This window comes from Rousettus aegyptiacus, unplaced genomic scaffold (genome assembly GCF_014176215.1).
Source record: "Rousettus aegyptiacus isolate mRouAeg1 unplaced genomic scaffold, mRouAeg1.p scaffold_m13_p_10, whole genome shotgun sequence".
NCBI lineage: Eukaryota > Metazoa > Chordata > Mammalia > Chiroptera > Pteropodidae > Rousettus > Rousettus aegyptiacus.
Window position 1 is genome coordinate 48,838,504 of NW_023416285.1, and position 18,470 is coordinate 48,856,973.

Here is an 18,470-nt window from a genome sequence, read left to right on the forward strand (position 1 = left end):
ATGACATGCTGACAGAAAAACCTATTCCTGACTGACTCCTAATCTCATCATACTTGGGCTTCCTCCAGCAAGTGGCAGGCTGAAAACATATCACTGATGGTGGGGGAAAACGTTAGGCTCAGGACCTGATGAACAAAAGACTTCCCAGGTGTCCATCCTGGCTGTCTCTTGCATACATTCAGTATTCGGTTAATATCCACGGACAAAGTGGCAGAGTGTCATAGTCTCTTGGCCAACTTGATCAGAGTAGACAACCAGAACAGACAATTTAAAGTCTCCTTTTAACTCAGTGGCACATACTTGCAAATCTTTTCTGAAATTATCATATATTTTGTATAACCCTTCACTTTACTTATGTAAACAAACCTTCGACAATACTGCATTCAGATGCCACCTAACGCTAATTCTACAACATATCAGTCCATTGAAAGCAGTTTAACCCAGGGGTCCTCAACCCCCAGCCACAGCCCAGAATAGGTCCACAGACTATTAGGAATGGAGCCACACAACAGGAAGTAAGCAGCAGCTGGCAGGCCAGCAAAGATTCATCTGTAATTGCAGCTGCTCCCCAGAGCTAGCGTCACCGCCTCAGCTCCACCTCAGATCATCAGGCATTAGATTCTTATAGAAGTGCCAGTCACTAGTGCCAAAATGTTGGGGACCATTGTTTTAACCTGCTTTGTGATGACTTTTTTTAAAGCTATGTGTTGTTTTTCTTTTTTGCCTTATATTCTTTTTCTTTTTAAATCAACTGTACTAAACATAATCCTGTGTTGGATATTAGCCTGGCTGGTCTGGACACTAGGCCTCAGTGAAGGAGCCACCTCCCTCGCCAGCCTCCCTTGCCAGCCTCCCTCAGCCCGCTTTCAAGGACATGACAGCACAGAGAATAGGCCTCACCACCCAAGACCCGCCCCGCCCCCCGCCCGCCCCATGGATGGCTAACTGCAGCTGAATCAGAAGAGATGAAGAGATGAAGAAAGGTTTCTATTTATTCTCCCAGCAGTACTCTAGCTGCAATAATCCTTTCAGGCTGTTAGAATATTTTCCTGTAAAACAAGAGGAGCCTGGCCGAGCTTCGGCTGCTGCAGACCCCTTGTGGGCCAGTTCAGACAGAGACCTTGGGGACAGGCGATCTTCTCAGCCTTCTCTCATTATTATGTCCCCCTGGAGAGAAAGCATCTTTTAAACAGTGTTGTATGGACAAAAAATACCATCCAACAAAGCCCTCTGAGGATCACAAGATTTTTTTTTATTGAACCTGAAAGGAGTTTGCAATCTAGGAGAAAATACCATAGCTTTGTTTCGTGGTGGTTCTCGTTGCCATTTGCTGCTGCTCTATTTCAGAATGTATTATCTGCCACTTATCTCAAAATGGAAAATCAAATTAATTGTACAGTAGATCAGCTAATGTTATCAAAACTCACCATTCTTTTCCTTCAAATTCTGTGAAAGAGAGAAGTTATCAATGCGGAAAAGATCAGGGGTCAAACTGAAAGTAAGACCTTCCTTCTTTTGAACACCTGGGTACAGTTCAGTTTAAAAATCTGACCAGCTGGACCACCCTTATCACACAGATAAAAAATTAACTTTTTTCATTCTAAACTTCAAATTAAAGACAAACCTTTTAAGAGATTTAGAGAAAGTTTTTAATAAAATAAACAAATCATGAATTTATTTTTCGATCTCCTTAAATTTAACCCTTCCTATGGCCATTTCAGTATCTTCACTATAAAATTCCCTAACTTTCATCAGAGCATACACTGATGCTAACTTAAGACATGAAAATACTTTGTAACAAAGGTACATAGTTTTGTTTCCTCTTAACATCCTGAGAGGTTAGGTTTTGAAGCATTTCTTTCACAGTGCTAAACCCTATGGTTCTGTGACTCAGAAAACACAAATTACAGGGTTGGGGGGAGGGGTAGAGAGATGAATAGGCAGAGCAGGGAAAATTTTTAGGATAGTGAAACTACTCTGTCTGATAGATACGTATCATCACGCATTTGTTCAAATCCACAGAATAACAACAGCAAGAATGAGCCCTGATGTAAACTATGGACTTTGAGTGGTTATAGTGTATCAATGTAAGCTCATCGATTATAACAGTTGTGCCCCCCTCTGGTGGAGGATGCTGGTAATGGGGAGGCTGTGTTGGTAATACATGGGGGGCAGGGCTAGATGGGATGTCTCTGAACCTTCCTCTTAATTTTGCTTGACTCTAATACTGCTCTAAAACATAGTCTTTAAAACAAAACAAACAAACAAAAACCAGATTACAATGAAAGCAGAGACTAAATTGAGGCCTTTGTATAACAGAGATCTAAAAGGAGAGTGGCAGTGAGTACCTTACTGTCCAGCTTTTTCATGGTGACCAGGTCCAGGGACTTCAGTGAATGTCCGGTAGGGGCAATGAAGTAGAGGCATGCGTGAATCCTGGTGTCATGGTAGTTGAAGAGAGAACGCTTAATCTTCAATTCCTCTTGCAAGTAGGCCTCAAACTGAGCATCGATATATTCCACTATCGGCTTATAGCTAGAATGCAGAAGAATGTTTTCTAAAATACATGTTCAAGCCAGCATGCTTCTAGTCTCAAAGCTCTTTGGCAGTTCAGCGTGGCACTGTGCTCCAGTAAAGTCTTCACTTGTTCCCTCTTCCCTGAGAGCTAGAGCCCCAGTGCCCTGGCATCCCGGGCCTTCCATCTCCCCGTCCCAGAATGTTCTCCAGGCTCCCCTCTCCCACTCTCCCATCCCGCCCGGCTTACCCTCCCTTTCCATCCCAGCCATGTGCCTTTGCTCATGTGAGCCCCTCTACGAGGTCTTCCTATATGACAGTAAGCCTTTAAGGCAGAGATCATAACCATATGGAGCATGCTGTCACTTCCCCCATGGCATCCATGAAGATACTGTTAGAAGATTATGGCATTCTTTCCTGTTGGACCAAAACTGAGCTTCAAAATCTGTCCCAACTAAGTGATTCTGACAGCCTCTACCAACTGACTGGCATTGGTGCACGAAATAAAACTGGTTTGTGAGTTCAGGATACAGTGCCACTTCCTGCTGGGAGCTCTTCCCTTGTCCTTTGCCCCATTCCTCCAGAGAGATGAGGGGTTCTCTGTGCTCTCACAAAACCCTGTGAACATTCCATAACTTCAGCTAGAAACTGATGTGCCTGGACCATTATGATCGTCAAGATTCTTTCCAACTCTAAAAGGTTATAATTTGAAGGTAAACTTTATAACTATCTCTTCTCACCAAATCATAATTCAAATCTGTTTTAGATAATTATGTATGATTCTATTAACTGACCATAAACACAATCATTAACAGCATATTGAAAATACACATTCAATAAACCATATGTTCTCCAGAGATTAAGCAGCACACATTAGGTCATGTGGTAAAGCCATGAGCTCTCTCAGGTTTCCAAGGGGACAGTTCAGAAGTTAGTGTCAGCAGCAATGAGATTGGTCTATTAGGAATATAATGGGTTAATTCTCCCCAAACTAATTGCCTTGCTGAGGAATGATTTAAGCTTTATGAAAAATAAAAGTCTTCTAATACTTAACTCCCAGGCCCATAAATTAACTAAAATCCTTGAAAGAGAACTGCAAATCTTTTATAATGAAGATGACAGCAGACACTCTAAGAGAAAAAACAAAAAAAAAAAAACAAAATAAAAATAAAACAAAAAAGAAATTTATGATTAAAATCAAAGCTGTCAGATAAAAAGCTTTCTGATATTTTTCCTTGGTAATTTATGACACACCACTGACTCACTTTAAGCAGACAAAAATCTCTAGAGGTTTAAAGAAAAAATACAATGTGCCTTAGCGATAATAAAGTTCTAAACCACAACAAGCAAAATTCCAATGAAAGGATGAGCAACTAATAAAATTTTTTTTTTCAAGTTTTAAGATATAGGCAGGTACTTTATAACAATAGTAATAATCGTTATTATTAAAGGATAGTTCTATAGGATGTTGGTTAGAAGTACAGATTTAAGCTAGAACACCTAAGACCAAAATCTAATTCTACAACATACTAGCTGTGAACTTTGGACAAATTATTAAATCTCTCTGCCTCAGTTTCCTCATAGGTAAATCAGGGACAAAAACAGAGCTATTGTAACAAATAATGGAGCTAATATATATAAAGGACTGGCATGTAAAAGGACTATATAACTATTACACAGCAACAAACAAAAATCGTACAATCAATAACAAACAGAAAAGCAAGCCTGACTGTTTTTAAAAGACAAGGGAAAAAAGGGGGAGAACTTACCCTCACCAGGAGCCTTGGGAACCGTTCTGCTACTGAGTACACACCCACTAGGGAAGTGTACTGGGGCCCTCCAACGAAGTCCCCTATGTCCTGTCAGTCCAGGGCCTAGTCTTTTAGTCCCTGACACAAGGCATGTATGGGGTGGGGGTGGGGGAATTGAGGTCCTCCCCCAGAACCCTCTTAGCCCTCAAAAGAGGAAAAGCAGCTCATAGCTTTTCTGCCTTCCCAGTTCTTGATCTTCAGTTTCTTAGCACCTCTCCCCACCGATAGTAGTCCATGTATGTTCTGCTTTGTCTTAATGTCCCTTTTAGCCTCTGGTTTTGTTTATGATTTCCAAGATTATGTGAGGTGAGGAATGCTTTCTCCCCTGGATTCAACATATCCAAAGAAACCTACTGTACTCAGCCCCTACTGCCTTCCTGTGAGGGAGTCCTGGCTAATCTTTCGGATCTCCTTCTTTCCCTTCTATGTGGTCTCCCTGGAAAATCGTATTTATTTCTGTGTTTTACTTGCCATCTCTACCTAAAAATGATAACTCACAAATCTCTACTTCCAGCCAAGATCCTTCACCTGAGCTTCAGACCCAACCACCTTACTGCTTACCAGATATTTCCACTTGTTCTTCTAATTAAATGTATCCAAAATCAAATTCTTCGTCTTGCCCCTAAACCCACACTTACTTCCCCATATTCCTCAGCACAGTGAATGGCATCTCTAGCCACACTGCTGGCCAAGTCAGAAACTGGGATTCAACCTTGAAACCTGTCCTCCTACCTTCCACACATGAAATCTCATCCATTTTGTGTATCATTATAAACTAATAAAAAAAATGTATTCCAAGGAAACTCTTTACCAAAATCACTGTTGCCTATGTTGAAGATTTAATTATTGTGATGAAAGTTTCCTTCCGATGCATAACAATGCATAACAAGCCAGCCAACTAAGTGGCTCTGTACTCACTTTCACAATCTTTTAAACAAATTCTCGGCCCTTCTCTCTCCTACTGCTTTCCAATTGTTATCTACATTCCCAGTCGAAAAGATAAGGGTGTTTAATCCCTATTTTATCTTTTGCTTGTTTCTATTCTTATAGGAAAGGACACCTATTTATATTCTATTTGGCAAATTCAAACTTCTCTGGATTGTAGCCATATAAATCAATAGAAAACAGTGGGAATGGGGATCATAACTAGCCCTTACATTTTAACACTATTTCTTTTTAAGGTGTAAGGATATTCTCTTCTACCCACAACTCATTCATATACCTCCAGCCACAAACACGCACACACAACAAATGACGTAGGTTGACCCTAAAAATGATGGAAAAATATTTTACACAATGTTTTTTATCTAACCAAAATACCCACTGATCATTCTTGCAAAACAGCCAATGCCATCATTCAGGACTGACTCTCCGTTTTATATATAACCAGATGCCTACCATGTATTTTTCTCTATATGGCTGTTAACCAGAGTCGATTTTCCTTATCCCTCAACTACCTTCACCAGATAGTGTAATACAAACAAACAAACAACAACAACAAAACAACAACAACAAAACCCTTATAATTTAAAGAACAAACGGCCCACTTCGATTCCATTTTATCTCTAATGAAGATGTGTTTGGTGAGTGTGAGGATTCTCTCTCAGTGGATTTCAATCATCCATGCTTTTCAAGGCTGATTATCATATTAGTTACTGATTTGTCACTAAGTCTGACTCTTATCTCCCAAATGTAGGGCTAATTATTCAATTTCCAGTTCTGCAGTGAAACTGGGTTTCCCTTCTCCAGATTCCTTTCCTTACTCACTGAGGAGTACAGACAGCAAAACAAGGAAGCCCTTACCCCATGAAGAGGTCATCATGCTATTAAACATAACAGGAAACCTTACCAGATCTCTCTTCCTGCCTCCTTCTATCTAGCCTGGTCCCAGGCAGATAATGATGCAGGAATGCTGACATGTCCGAAGCCTAGATAAACAAACTGGGACATTCTTGAAGTCTTGCATCGATGGCAGAAAAGCTTGCCTAATCCCCAAAGTAGTAAAATAATCACGGGTTTAAAGAAACAGTACATCCCTTCCCGTATGGTTACACATCAATGCAAAAATGCATATCCCACTTCCAATTTTTTGATGGATGCAGGGCCTATCCGAATAACTATTTTAAACAATAGTCTAGTCACTTAGGTTTGCAGTCAATAGTGTCACAGTGCCTTCTGGGGCACATAGTTCTAAATGCCATTTAAAGAGATTATGCAACAGCTGTCAAGAAATTTCAGAAGAAAAAAAATATGTGGTATCTAGGTTAGGTTAATATCACACTTTCTCTCATCTAAATCTCCTTGGAAACTATTATTTGACCCAAATGAGTCAGATAATTTTTTAAAGAGGCCTCCAGATGCAATTATGAGGATCAGCATTGTACCAGCTACTTGCTGTTCAGGCGCAGGCGAGTGCAAACCCACCAGCCTGAGGGCTAGCCCCTGTTGAGGGGAAAGGCAAAAACTCGGTGGTGGCAGCGCTGAGGCAATGACTCTGAGCTAAAACAGCACAAGGAATCTTGGTGGCAAGAATATGAAGGATGGTTCTCATTCCCGCAGGAAGAAATCCTGAAAAGGTCCAGTTGCTGCCTTCCAATCAGTGAGTACACAGCATGACATTCTCTAACTCCAGGAAGAAATCCATGAGGGTTGGAGGGCTGGAGACATATGCCTTGTGATCACGCAATGGCTGGGAGCCCCCAGCTTTCTCCCAGGCTCCCACAATGCACCTGTGCTTTTTCTTGTTGCCAGGGTTTTCCCTTCATCCACTCCACTTGGCATTACGAATAGCCTTCAGGCAGTAACCTCTCCATCATGCCTTGGCATTGAGGTCATAAATTAAGAGCAACTGCTCAGCTGCAGGGTCTGAGCTCAGCTGCCCCCCACCCCAACACAATGTACAGATAGTCCATTTTGACCAGATGCAAAATAAAATCTTTCTCACTATATCTAACAATTGCTCCTGTTATTACAGGGCAATGTTTATTAATAAGGATTTAAATTGCTCTATAGATAAAACAGAGTTCAGTGCTCAGTTACATAATGAGCTAAGTATTTCTCTGTCATTACTATGTTGCTCATATACATCAGACATAGTTAAAATATATCTAGGCAATACACATTTCTAGACAAAAATTGTTCAAGTTCCTCTTTTTGAAACACATGCATATAATATACAGTTTTGAGGAAAATGAAAAAACAAACAATTAAACAAAAAACCCTGATGCTAATGAAGTTTCTGAGCCCTGAACAAACATACCACAATTTACAGCCTTGGTGTTTTAGTCCCATAATGCTATCATTGCTCCAAAATGTCTTTGGGATCATCTTTAGGCCTGGGACAATTTTATTTTTTAATGTTCTCAAACTTCTTTTAAGAACGAATGTAACATTTAAAAGAGTCAGCCAGAAATTACTAAGATTTTTCCAAGAGCTTTCATAAAAAACGTTTTCTTCATTTTGAGGTTTTAGGAGCAACACAAGGCAGAAGGGCTCCTCTTGTAAGCAATGGTGAAAGCATCTGGTTACCTGGGACAGTAGTGGTGGAGGTTCTAAAGCCCTGCCCCCAGGGTCATGGGTACCAGAACTATATAAGGTGGTTGGTGGCAGGGCCTTCTGCTAACTGTTCTGTTAGATGGTCTATGTTTCTATTGATTTTACTGTTGGGAAAGGCCCCAACCCTGGTTCCATGGCCCTCCTTGAAAAAGGCCGTTAAGTTAGCTTATTCCTTCTAACAATCCCTTTTCTGCTCACTAGCTAAAATCAATTACACCAGCTAATTCTGACCTCAAGAAAATTGAGTGGTAGAGTTGGATCAAGCCCCATAACCAGTAAACATTTAGCTGTTGAATTTACCTGGGATAGGTCCTGTTATCTCTTCATCCATTTATATCCCCTCAAAATCCCAAGATATACCTGTCATCTTTATTTATCTGGTCTCCAAATCCCACAGTGTCGACGATGGTTAATTTCAGCCGGACATTGCTTTCCTGAAGCTCGTAACTTCTGGCTTTTAACCGGACACCTGGTTCATTGTGAGTAGCTGGGTCACTTTCAAATTTGGTGTTGAATAAAGTGTCCATTAACGTGGATTTGCCAATGCCTGTCTCACCTACATGACCACAAGAGAGTAATTAGAGAATGTGTCAGTGCCTCTCAGATATTAGTTTACTTCATCAGGAGCTTTTCATAATGTTTGTAAAACTTTTAAAACAGTCATTATCACCAGAAATTCCTCTACAAAAAGATAGTCAGTTCTTTATAAGTGTGATCTGTAGAATACCTCCCTAAAAATGTTTTAATGAATTTCAGAAATTATTTAGCAGAAAAGATCTTGAACTTACATTTCAAGATGCTCTTCTTTACCTCTGCATAGAAAAACAGAACCTGTGAGTGGTCAGTTTGTACATTACAAAGTGTATTTCTTCCTCCCCTAATTATTGGAGTACCAAACTGTGTCACTTAAAAAAATTATATTGCTGAGTTTCTATTACTAAGAAAAAAAAGACTTAGTCCATTTATATCGAATTATCTGATGCCATCTAATGTTTTCAAAAAGAATTAAATTTTCCATAACAACACTCTTGACAGTAACAGCAATAATAACCAATGCAGCTAAAGTTACTGAGTGGTTACTTCATGCCAGGCCCTCTGGCAAGAGCTTCCGAAGCATGATTTCATTTAAACACTGTTACTACCTTCCATGAAAAAAACAGGTGTCCCTGTTCCCTCCACTTTACAGATGGGGTTCTAAGGCTTAGATAAAGATTTAAGTAACTTGCCTAAAGCCAAACTGTTAAGTGGCAAAGCCAAAGTTCTAACTCAAGTCTGTGTGATTCTAATACCCACACTCGACCAACAAAGAATCCAAATTTACTATTATAGAAAAAACCAACTGCCTAATATTTTCCAGTTTGAGTTACGAATTTGTGTGAATCCTCTATATTATCTCCATTTACTTTCCTTATTCTGCTGGAGTCAAGATGGCAAACATCTAGTTAGATAGCTTTCCCAGTTGCAGAGTGATATCTGTGACAATGAAACTGAATCATGATAAATTGGCCTTACTAATTCATTTATAATTTAAGTCAATAGCATTTACTGAGATCCTGATATGAGCAAAGCAGAATGGTATCAATATACTAATTAAATGGTTAAGACCCACAGGTGGAGCCACAAAGAACTTTAGCCTCACCTTCATAATAAAGCCAAGCAAAATTCTCAACTTTAAATCTTATATTGAGTCAAAAATAGTTGACAGTGACAAAGAACCCACCCTTGTCATTGGTGGTGGTGTTGGCAGTGACTGAATCTGTGATGGCAGAAAGAGGGAAGTAAAAAATTAGAGAATTATACATAGAAATGTCTTTTTTTTTAACTGGAAAATTTCCCAATTATATTTCCAGCTCAGTTTAAAGATGCCAATATGTTACAGCCCTTTTAACAAATCCCAGGAAAGGTTCTTCTTTTAAAAGATTGCTATGACTTTTAGGACGGTGATAATTCCACAGAGGGAAAAAGAAAAAGTTCTAGGATTTATAGCATTAAGGCAACTCTTTCACTGTAATGACAAAACCTGCTTACTATTTAGAGGTTCTGTATTACTCATTGCTTTCCAACATAATGCAAAAGCAAAGTAGGATGGTCTTTTTGGATGTGAGCTTTCTCTAATTAGAAGCCTCATGTGGCTTGTCACTGACTACAATGATTCACTTAGAGGATAAGAGTTGCCCAAGTGTGTTTGCCCTCCCATTGGGCCCCTGATAGCTCTAAGATCAAAGAATTTCCTCTTTCCTCAGCCTTCATTCAGCCAGTGTTTTTCCAGTGCCTACTGTGTACCAAGCTCTGTGCCAAGTTCTGGGAATACAACAGTAAACTAGCCTGCTATGGTATTCTCCCATAGTTTAGAATCTGACCTGAAACATGACTGAACACCAATGAGACTCTATTATTATGGGAATATTTTAAGTGTCTGCCATAACCACATTCCCCTTATGAGCAAGACCATGCTTTATACTCTTTGACCTTACTAGTAACCATAGGTAACTGGATCAGTGCAAGCTGCATGAACAAAGACACCCATGGAAGCCTGATCATTAGACTCTGAGAGAGTACTCCTTATTGGACAAGAACCTTCTCTCTTTGGGAGTAGGAATGAAAGACACACAATCTGCACACAAGGCAATGGCATACAAAAAGAAGATATGCAAAGAAAAGTGAATAAGCAGAAGCCATGAAGCAGCAAAAGCTTTAGGTAAATCGAAGACATGTGGTGAACAGACCATTAGCTGAGAATACAGAAGAAACAGAGCTGATAGAAACAGTAGAGCTTAGTATTTGAAATTCATTCGTTAATAATACTTGAGTATTCACTATGTGAAAAGCATAGGTGCTGGGAATAAAATGGTGAATAAAAACAGACAGCAGACACTGCATGCATTTCTGTAATATCCCGAATGTTGTTCCAGATCACTATTCAATCTGGCCGTATAACAGTTGAGACTGTTTCCTGTCTTGCTTACCTTACCTGAATATTCTTACCAAAAAAAGCCGATTAATAAAAGTAATCTATACTAGTCTCTGCTTCCTAACATGGTAGAGCTCAACAAGCTCATAGCCAGGATTCACAGCTTAACAAAATAACTTTTGAGCAAAACAAAGTTGCCATGTAATGGATACAGAAACAAAACAGGGCTTTCGCTCTTAAGGTACTTAGAATCTGGTAGGCAATTCAATTCTGTAGGTACTCCAGTTACTTTAAGTACCTGCTACATGTGTAACTTTCTCAAGTGCAGCAGACCTCTTTTCAGGATTTACCTATTTTCAGAGCTTGTGTAAAGGAATAACAGCAGAACCACCTTATAAAGGCTTTTCCATAAGGTAAAAGTTTTGTCAGTAAAAAGTGACCCATTCAACTTTCATGTCTTTCCCTAAAAACAGCAATTAAAGACTTCAATTTCCGTGGCAAGGATCCCAAATTACCTTGACAGGACTGAAATTAACATCTCATTTTACTAGGTTGAGAATTAGTTAAGCACATGTTAATCAGGAACACCATGCTTTTTCATTTTCTAAAGGTAAGGTAATTTCAATTATCATTTATTATTAAGGTGGAAATTATGAACAATTAGCATTCCTGGCCCTACTTTTAGCTCAGGGTTAATCAGTGGGTTGGAAAAACCACTGTTCTAAATTTCAGAGTGCTTTACTTTCCACTTCTATGCTCTGTGCTTTTAAGAGCCATAATTAGACAAAGCTACTCTAGCAGAAGTGTGATTCACCAAAAGCAGTTCAGTAAAAATGACAGCTTTTGGAATAAAAGTAATTATAAAACTAGGGGAGTTTTTCAATGCATTTGTTTTGGAGGCCTCTCTCTAGTCTCAGAAAGGACATTTTAATACTTTTGAGGACCTGCAAGAACAAAAGCTTCTTTCTAACTGAGTAACAGAAAGCCTACTAGGCATAGGTTCCAGTTCAAACCAAACAACATTTTGAGAAAATGAATGACTAACACTAATTTGAAGCATTTCAGAACTCCCTAGCAGAGTACCTGATATGGAGTAGGCATTATTAAAAGTTAATTGAAAAGAAAAATGATCCTGATGATCATTTATACAGAGATCTGCCACTTTGGTAAATTTTTCAGAGTTTGTTGTTTATTCTGTATAAATCCATCTGCCTAAACATCCACTTGTTAGAATAATTACAGATTTACTCTTGAAGTGCTATCTGTGGCTTCTGTTTTTCCTGCTCCTGCCAATGCTGGTGAACGTGACACATCACAGTGGAAAGCAGTCCTACCTCTTCCATTCTATTCTCAGGTTTATTTAATCTACAGGCTTTAAGTTGGACATTAAAAAAAAAAAAAAGACTATTATTAATTAGAAAGTAATTGTAGATTGATCAAATAGTTGATCTGTGACTCAGCATCTTTGACTCTGATTGCCAAGATCCAAATAACTGTGCAGGAAGGTGTGTCTGATTCCTAGAAATATTCTAGATTTTATTCTTGGATGCAGCCAGATAATCAGAGAGCTATGTACCTACGCTGTGTTGTCTTAACTCCTCAGAAAATTGCCTCTGATGAAATATGCTTTGGCTAATCGCACCAGCCCGCACGAGGGACTTCAGAGAACAGCATGTGACACTGGCAGTGCATGGAGAGACTGCACTGACTTTGAGGACGCTCAGAACCTAGACCTAGACATGGAGACATTCACCACATATCTCTCCAGAAAATCCAAGGGAGAAATTTTTCCAGGTGAAACTGTTTCATTTGGACTAACTATTTTGTTTTTACTCATAGATACTATAAATCTGTCACTGTTAAATGTTTAACTTATAACTGGCAATATCATATGTACTAGTAAATATCTATTGAATGAATGGACTCCCTCTATGCTCTGACCACTGGCTGAGAGACATAAGTATTCCTGACAGAATTAACTGCTATAAGCAGGCCTGCTGGCATTGAGTTCTGCCTCTATCCCTGGCTTCACTTTATCTTCTGGGGTAAATTTTATCTTTATTAATTTACTCATTCATTTCACCATGTAAATCACTTTACATCCTTTCCTGGAAAAGCAAGATGCAATAAAATGTTTAAGATTTGATTGTAAAATCCTACACAGTTTACACTGACAATACAGCCTTGGCTAAAATGATTTTAAACTTGTCTATCTTCTATTCCTCTTCTGTCATCCCCTAAAAACAATTATGGTTGAGTTATTTTAAAATTTTCTACTTTCGAAATGTATTATTAATTTACTTTGACACTACTATTGAACTGGTTCCTCTCCAAAGGCTGTAACATCCAAGGAAGGATGTTACAGTATTTTATCCATCTTTGTATGTACAAAAACAACCAACATACAGCTGGATCAATGTTGGAGTTCCTCTAAGAGCTAGAGTCATTTTGGAAAACGAATGAGAAAGATAAATTTAAAATTGTGAAGAAAGGCTAAATACTAATTTAGATTCTCTGGAGAAAAATTCAGCATGGGTAAGATAGAAAAGGCTTTATTTAAAATAAAAACCAGCTTTGGGGTGATTTAGTGTTTATAAGCAAGATGGAAAGTGAGGGGAACTATCAACTCCTGGGTGCTCTGGTACCTATTTTGGCTTCAAAAATTCTCTTCCCATTTAAGTGAACACTACTCTCACACTCTTTATTACATTTCTTTCCAGGACTCAACAGAGATGGAGCCTAATACCAAACATCTAATTCAGTATCTCTAAAACTAGACTAAGCTCATGCCAGGATGAGTTTCTGCCCTGGTTTGTTTTCTCTGTAACCCACAGTCTTGCCACAAAAGAAAATAACAATTCTAAGACCTTTTTTTTTTTTTTGATAAACATCAGTTTTCTTAATAGGATCATAACTGTTTTTTTAAATCCTTGATTCCTTTTTATATTTATCACATGAAAACAAATGATGCTATAAACACCATACACACAAATTGTAAAAAAATACAAATGGACAAAGATGACAAGGGGAAAATAAAAGAAAGTACCACGGATACTCTTAAGCTAAACATGACACCTACTCCCCTAAGTGGCTGTCAAAATGTTTTGATCAACCAGAATACCTTTTCAAAAGACTTTTAATTTAAAAACAGATTAATAAGACCACTAATTGACAGTGAGAGTTGTTTTCTTACACAGATATTTTGCTGTAAAATATTTATGGTAAAAAAGATTTGATGTGTTCTATCCTCTAAGGATGCCTAACACTTAATGCTGGCACCAGTCCCCCAAAGAGCTAATGCTGGCTCCAATCACAGGGCTCCCAAGAGTTATGGAAAAGAACCTGTTAGCTTGAAATACTGGCATGAGAAGACAGCCAGTGGAGTGAAAAAATGAAAATGCAGAAGACTATGAACAGCATGATCTCTAAAATAAAAACAAAGAAGTACTTATATGATTGTGAGAGAACTGTTATAACTGTCCAGCGTGTGCCTCCCCCATGCCCAATCTCCTTTCTGATTAAGTCTTCTTTCCTATATGGAACCCCTTGTGTTTGAGAGGTGCACTAACCCTATCTCCCACCATGAGTAGATGTATGACTCAGGCCTGGTCAATCAGAGACATCCTGTGACTATTCAGTGAGACTTGTCAGGAATAGCTTCTTCTTTCCTTTGGAGTTGCTATAACTGGTAGTACTGCTGGAGGCCATTCTTTTTTCTTTACCTCCGTCAAGAAAAACCTGAACTTGAAGCAAAGCCAAAGCAAGCAGGACCAAGAACCAGAGACAGAGCCGTGAAGACACTCTTTGAATCCTTAGAGCCGGTTGTTCTTAATTACACAATTCGATATATTTATTACAGTGCATTGGGGGCTGAGGAAGAGTCTTAACTTTGAATTTAAACTGGATTTCAGCAATCCTCTTTGAAAAATTTTCTAATACAAGCACAACCATAGATGCCACAGTACTGGCTTTGAAGATGGAGGAAAGAGTCCAAGAGCCAAAGAATGCAGACAGCTTCTAGAAGCTAGAAAAGGCAAGGAAACACAGTCTCCCCCTAGAGGTTCTGGGAAGGAATGCAGCCCTGTGGATGCCTTGACTTTTTGCCTAGTGAGACACATGTTGGACTTCTACAGAACTGCAAAGATAATTAATTGGTGTTGTTTTAAGCCACCATCAATAATTTCCAAATACAGAAAGATGTAGAAAGTTTCTAGAAGGATTCCAGTGTTATTTCTGTGGATGGAAATGAGGGTGAAAGAGGAAAGGGGGGTATAATTTTTTAAAAACAATATATATCTATTATTCTCATTAGTTTGAAAAATTAACTTTAAACATATTTAAGACTGGAACCAGAATAAAAATCTAGAATCACACCCAAGAGAGCCAGAATAGCAGCTGCTTTACAAATCCAACAGGGCGGCATGGATATGGCTCATGAGGAATTCTAACTAGCACTATTATTGTGCTATTTAACACAAGGGGTCAGCCAGTGAGCCGACACATCCCACTTCACACCACACACCTGGTCAAGCCAGGTCCGTGCAGTAAGCCCAGTCCCACTGGAAGGCTTCCCCTACTTGCAGGGGCCAGGGCATAACTTTCGCATGTATTCTTGAAGCTGATTTTGGAAGACAGGGCTGGGGAAGGCAGGGAAGAGAAGCCAGAATAGAAATTGGCCTGTAATTTAGCACACTTTTCAATAGAAAAATCAACAAATTGCCAACAAATTGCTATGCTAATGAAGAACTGCCCTGCTCTGCAATGAGTATTTACTGTAAGAGAAAAGACAACTTATTAATGCCACTCTGTGGAACTAGCTGCCATTCAGGAGATCCCCTACTGAATTTTAAAAGGCTTCATGTAGAGGAAAGGGGAAAGCATGAGAGTTGGCTGCTCTGGTCGTGTTTCCCTCCAGTCATTCTCTTATCCAGGGATAAAGACAAAATGCCAGGGAGGAAGCTGGTCTACTGAACAAGTCGATTGTAGCTTTCTACTAATGAATGTCCAGTGTAGCAGCTATATGCAAAATATTCAAATACTTTCAAAAAGAAAAATGTCTGCCCCTCCCACCAATAACTATTGAATAGAAAAATGGTGGTTCTTACAATGAGTGCACACCATCTCTAAATTCATTTAATTTTACTTCGACAAGAGAAGTAAGTCTGGTACATTCTGCCAAGCCTGGGGAAAGGATGGTCCATTTGGCTACATATAGAAATACAGAATTCCTTTTGGTCTGTCTCAGAGTGATATCTCAGAAGTATATACTCAGAGGTTAATGGCAACGAAACAATGCAGCCCGAACCATTTCACTGCTGTTTAGCCTGGTCATTCAACAGGAGTGACAGAGAGGGGGAAGGAAAGGCCATTATCTGTTCTAGGGACGCTGCTGCTTCAAACCAACAGGAGATTTAAATTTCTGTTTTCCTCTTTTCCACCTTCTTTTCTTCCTTCCTCCTCTTAATTTAAAAGGGATACAGCCACAGAGAAGAAAATTATTAAGGTCAGAGGCCCAGCCTCATGTGTGATGTTTAATGGACATGAATAAAACATACTGAGGATGCAAGTAAGTCAGATCTCTTTGGCCTGTGCCATTTATCTACCAGGAATAAACTAAAGTCAATTATAGATTCAAATTTAAAGACAAAGGTTAATTTGATGATTCGGGCAAAAAAATTTTTTTCAAATATAAAGTAGAATTTTAAATTGTTTTTTGCTCTAAAAGTAAAAATTTTAAACATTATAAGTTTATTAAAATAGAGTAGTTTCAGATTTTACTTACTGTAGATAGAACATCTTTTAAGACTTCAATGGAGGTTACTACTGCATTGTAGTAGAGACCCCAAAAACGAATTCTTAAAAGGCTTCTGAGTGACCTTATTATAAGTGTACATATCAGTTCTTTCTTTTAACTTCTGAAGTCTAGTTAGGGTCTAAGTCCCTCCCCACACCAAAAATTAAAACAAACGTTTTAATAACAATATTAAACTGACCATTTATTTGACATTGTGACACAAATAAAAATAACAATTTGAGTAATACCACCAAGCTTACAAAGCATTTTCCCAAATGTAAGTCTCAATCTTTGTAACTGTGTAACATATACAGAATAGGTATTACTGCTCTACTTTACTAATGAAAGAAAAAAACTTTCCCTGAAACGTGCCACCTCTGATTGTCACCTGCCAACTAAGGGTCAGATTCCTTGCTTGGCAGCAAGTGATGAGTCACTTACCAACACACAGGATGTTGAAACAGAATCCTTGAGAAGTAGACTTGTTGACCAGCTGGTCAGGGAGACTGTCAAATCCAACATGGCCAGAAAGGGATAAATTTCGAAGCTCTTCATTCTGGAATTTCAGAAGGGGAACATTTGAGAATCCATGAACTGTGACACCTAGGTATCAAACATTTTGCACATTACCCTCTCCCTTCCTCTCCTCTTGACATACATGGAAATAGAAGCTACCCTATCCCTCTGTACCCACAATCTCGCTGGCTTCTACAGAACTGAAGGTTCTACACAGCTCCAAACCCACTCTTTCCACAAAATCACACTGACTCCCAAAGTACACTATCTCCCCAGGTACCTCATTCCTTGTTACACATGTACTGACCCAGGAAAAATTGAGCTTCTAGAGGTGACTTTTTCAGGTATGCAGTAAGAGACATAAAAAACTGTACCCACTTTGATGGCTTTGAACACGAGAAAAACTTTCAAATTACCTTTGACCCAGAGTATAACACTCTTCCAGGTACATGAAGGAGCCCTGAGAAGCTCACAGTGGAGGGTACGTACTTGTTACAGTAATGGAAATACTGTAACCACCATAATGCAACATATTTACAACTACTTGGCACATCAATTGGTCCCATCTTCTCGTTAGGGGTATAGGCTTCTTGGGGCTTCTCTACTCTCCTCTACACAGCCCCTAGCATAGGCTCTTCACCCAGCCTTCTCAGAGTTTACTGAAGAAGACTGGGTTAGCCAGTTATTACACATTTTAAAATCTGGGTGATTTATGCTGTTTTATAAGATGGTGCTGACTGCCTCCACGACTCTGAAGGCATCCCATGGGTGTTGGAGATAATCTGTGAAATTTTTCTGTCCCAGGAAAACAGGGGTCACCTACGGTCCTTCAATTATAATACCACGATATGAATCTGGGATTTCAGAAACTAGATATTGAAAGCCTTCTTGAAAACAAGACTCCTGGTGTTCTGGCTATGTTGCCAGGGGACTTTATATTCAAAATACTGAAGTTGTGGTGAGAAAAAAAACCTTAAAATTACATTTTTTTAATAAAAAATAAAAAGCTTTGCATAGAATGGCTTAGTCACTATTTTTAAAAATATTGGTTTTCATTAAGATTTTATTTGTTACATAATGACGAGTGATTTCTTTTCATAATCAAAGAATAAGACTCCATTTCCAAATGGCTATTGTCACTATATAGGCAGAGAAACGTGACTCCCTAAATGTAGTGATTTTAATGGAATGTTTTATGAACAATATATTGTCTAAGGTCCTTGCCAGCTCTAAAGTTCTGATTCTGAGAAATAAGACTAAAACCCACCACATTGATTAAATACCATGGTGGCAGCTGCAGGTTTGAGGTCAATGGGACAGAGAACAGATGCCTGGTCTATGAATAGTTCCCTTGAAACCTGCCAACACT

At 38.9% G+C, this 18,470-nt stretch overlaps 1 protein-coding gene across 3 annotated transcripts in view; it reads right to left on the reverse strand.

Moving 5' to 3' along the window:
- Positions 1 to 18,470, reverse strand: part of SEPTIN11 (septin 11) — an 84,612-nt gene that overhangs the window by 23,825 nt on the left and 42,317 nt on the right. For all 3 annotated transcript variants that reach the window (XM_036227822.1, XM_016156007.2, XM_016156006.2), the window contains exons 2-4: positions 17,027 to 17,141; positions 8,241 to 8,436; positions 2,349 to 2,535 (exon numbers count right to left, since the gene is read on the reverse strand). In XM_036227822.1, coding sequence (XP_036083715.1) covers positions 2,349 to 2,535; positions 8,241 to 8,436; positions 17,027 to 17,141 — 498 coding nt within the window. The remainder of the gene's footprint in view (positions 1 to 2,348; positions 2,536 to 8,240; positions 8,437 to 17,026; positions 17,142 to 18,470) is intronic.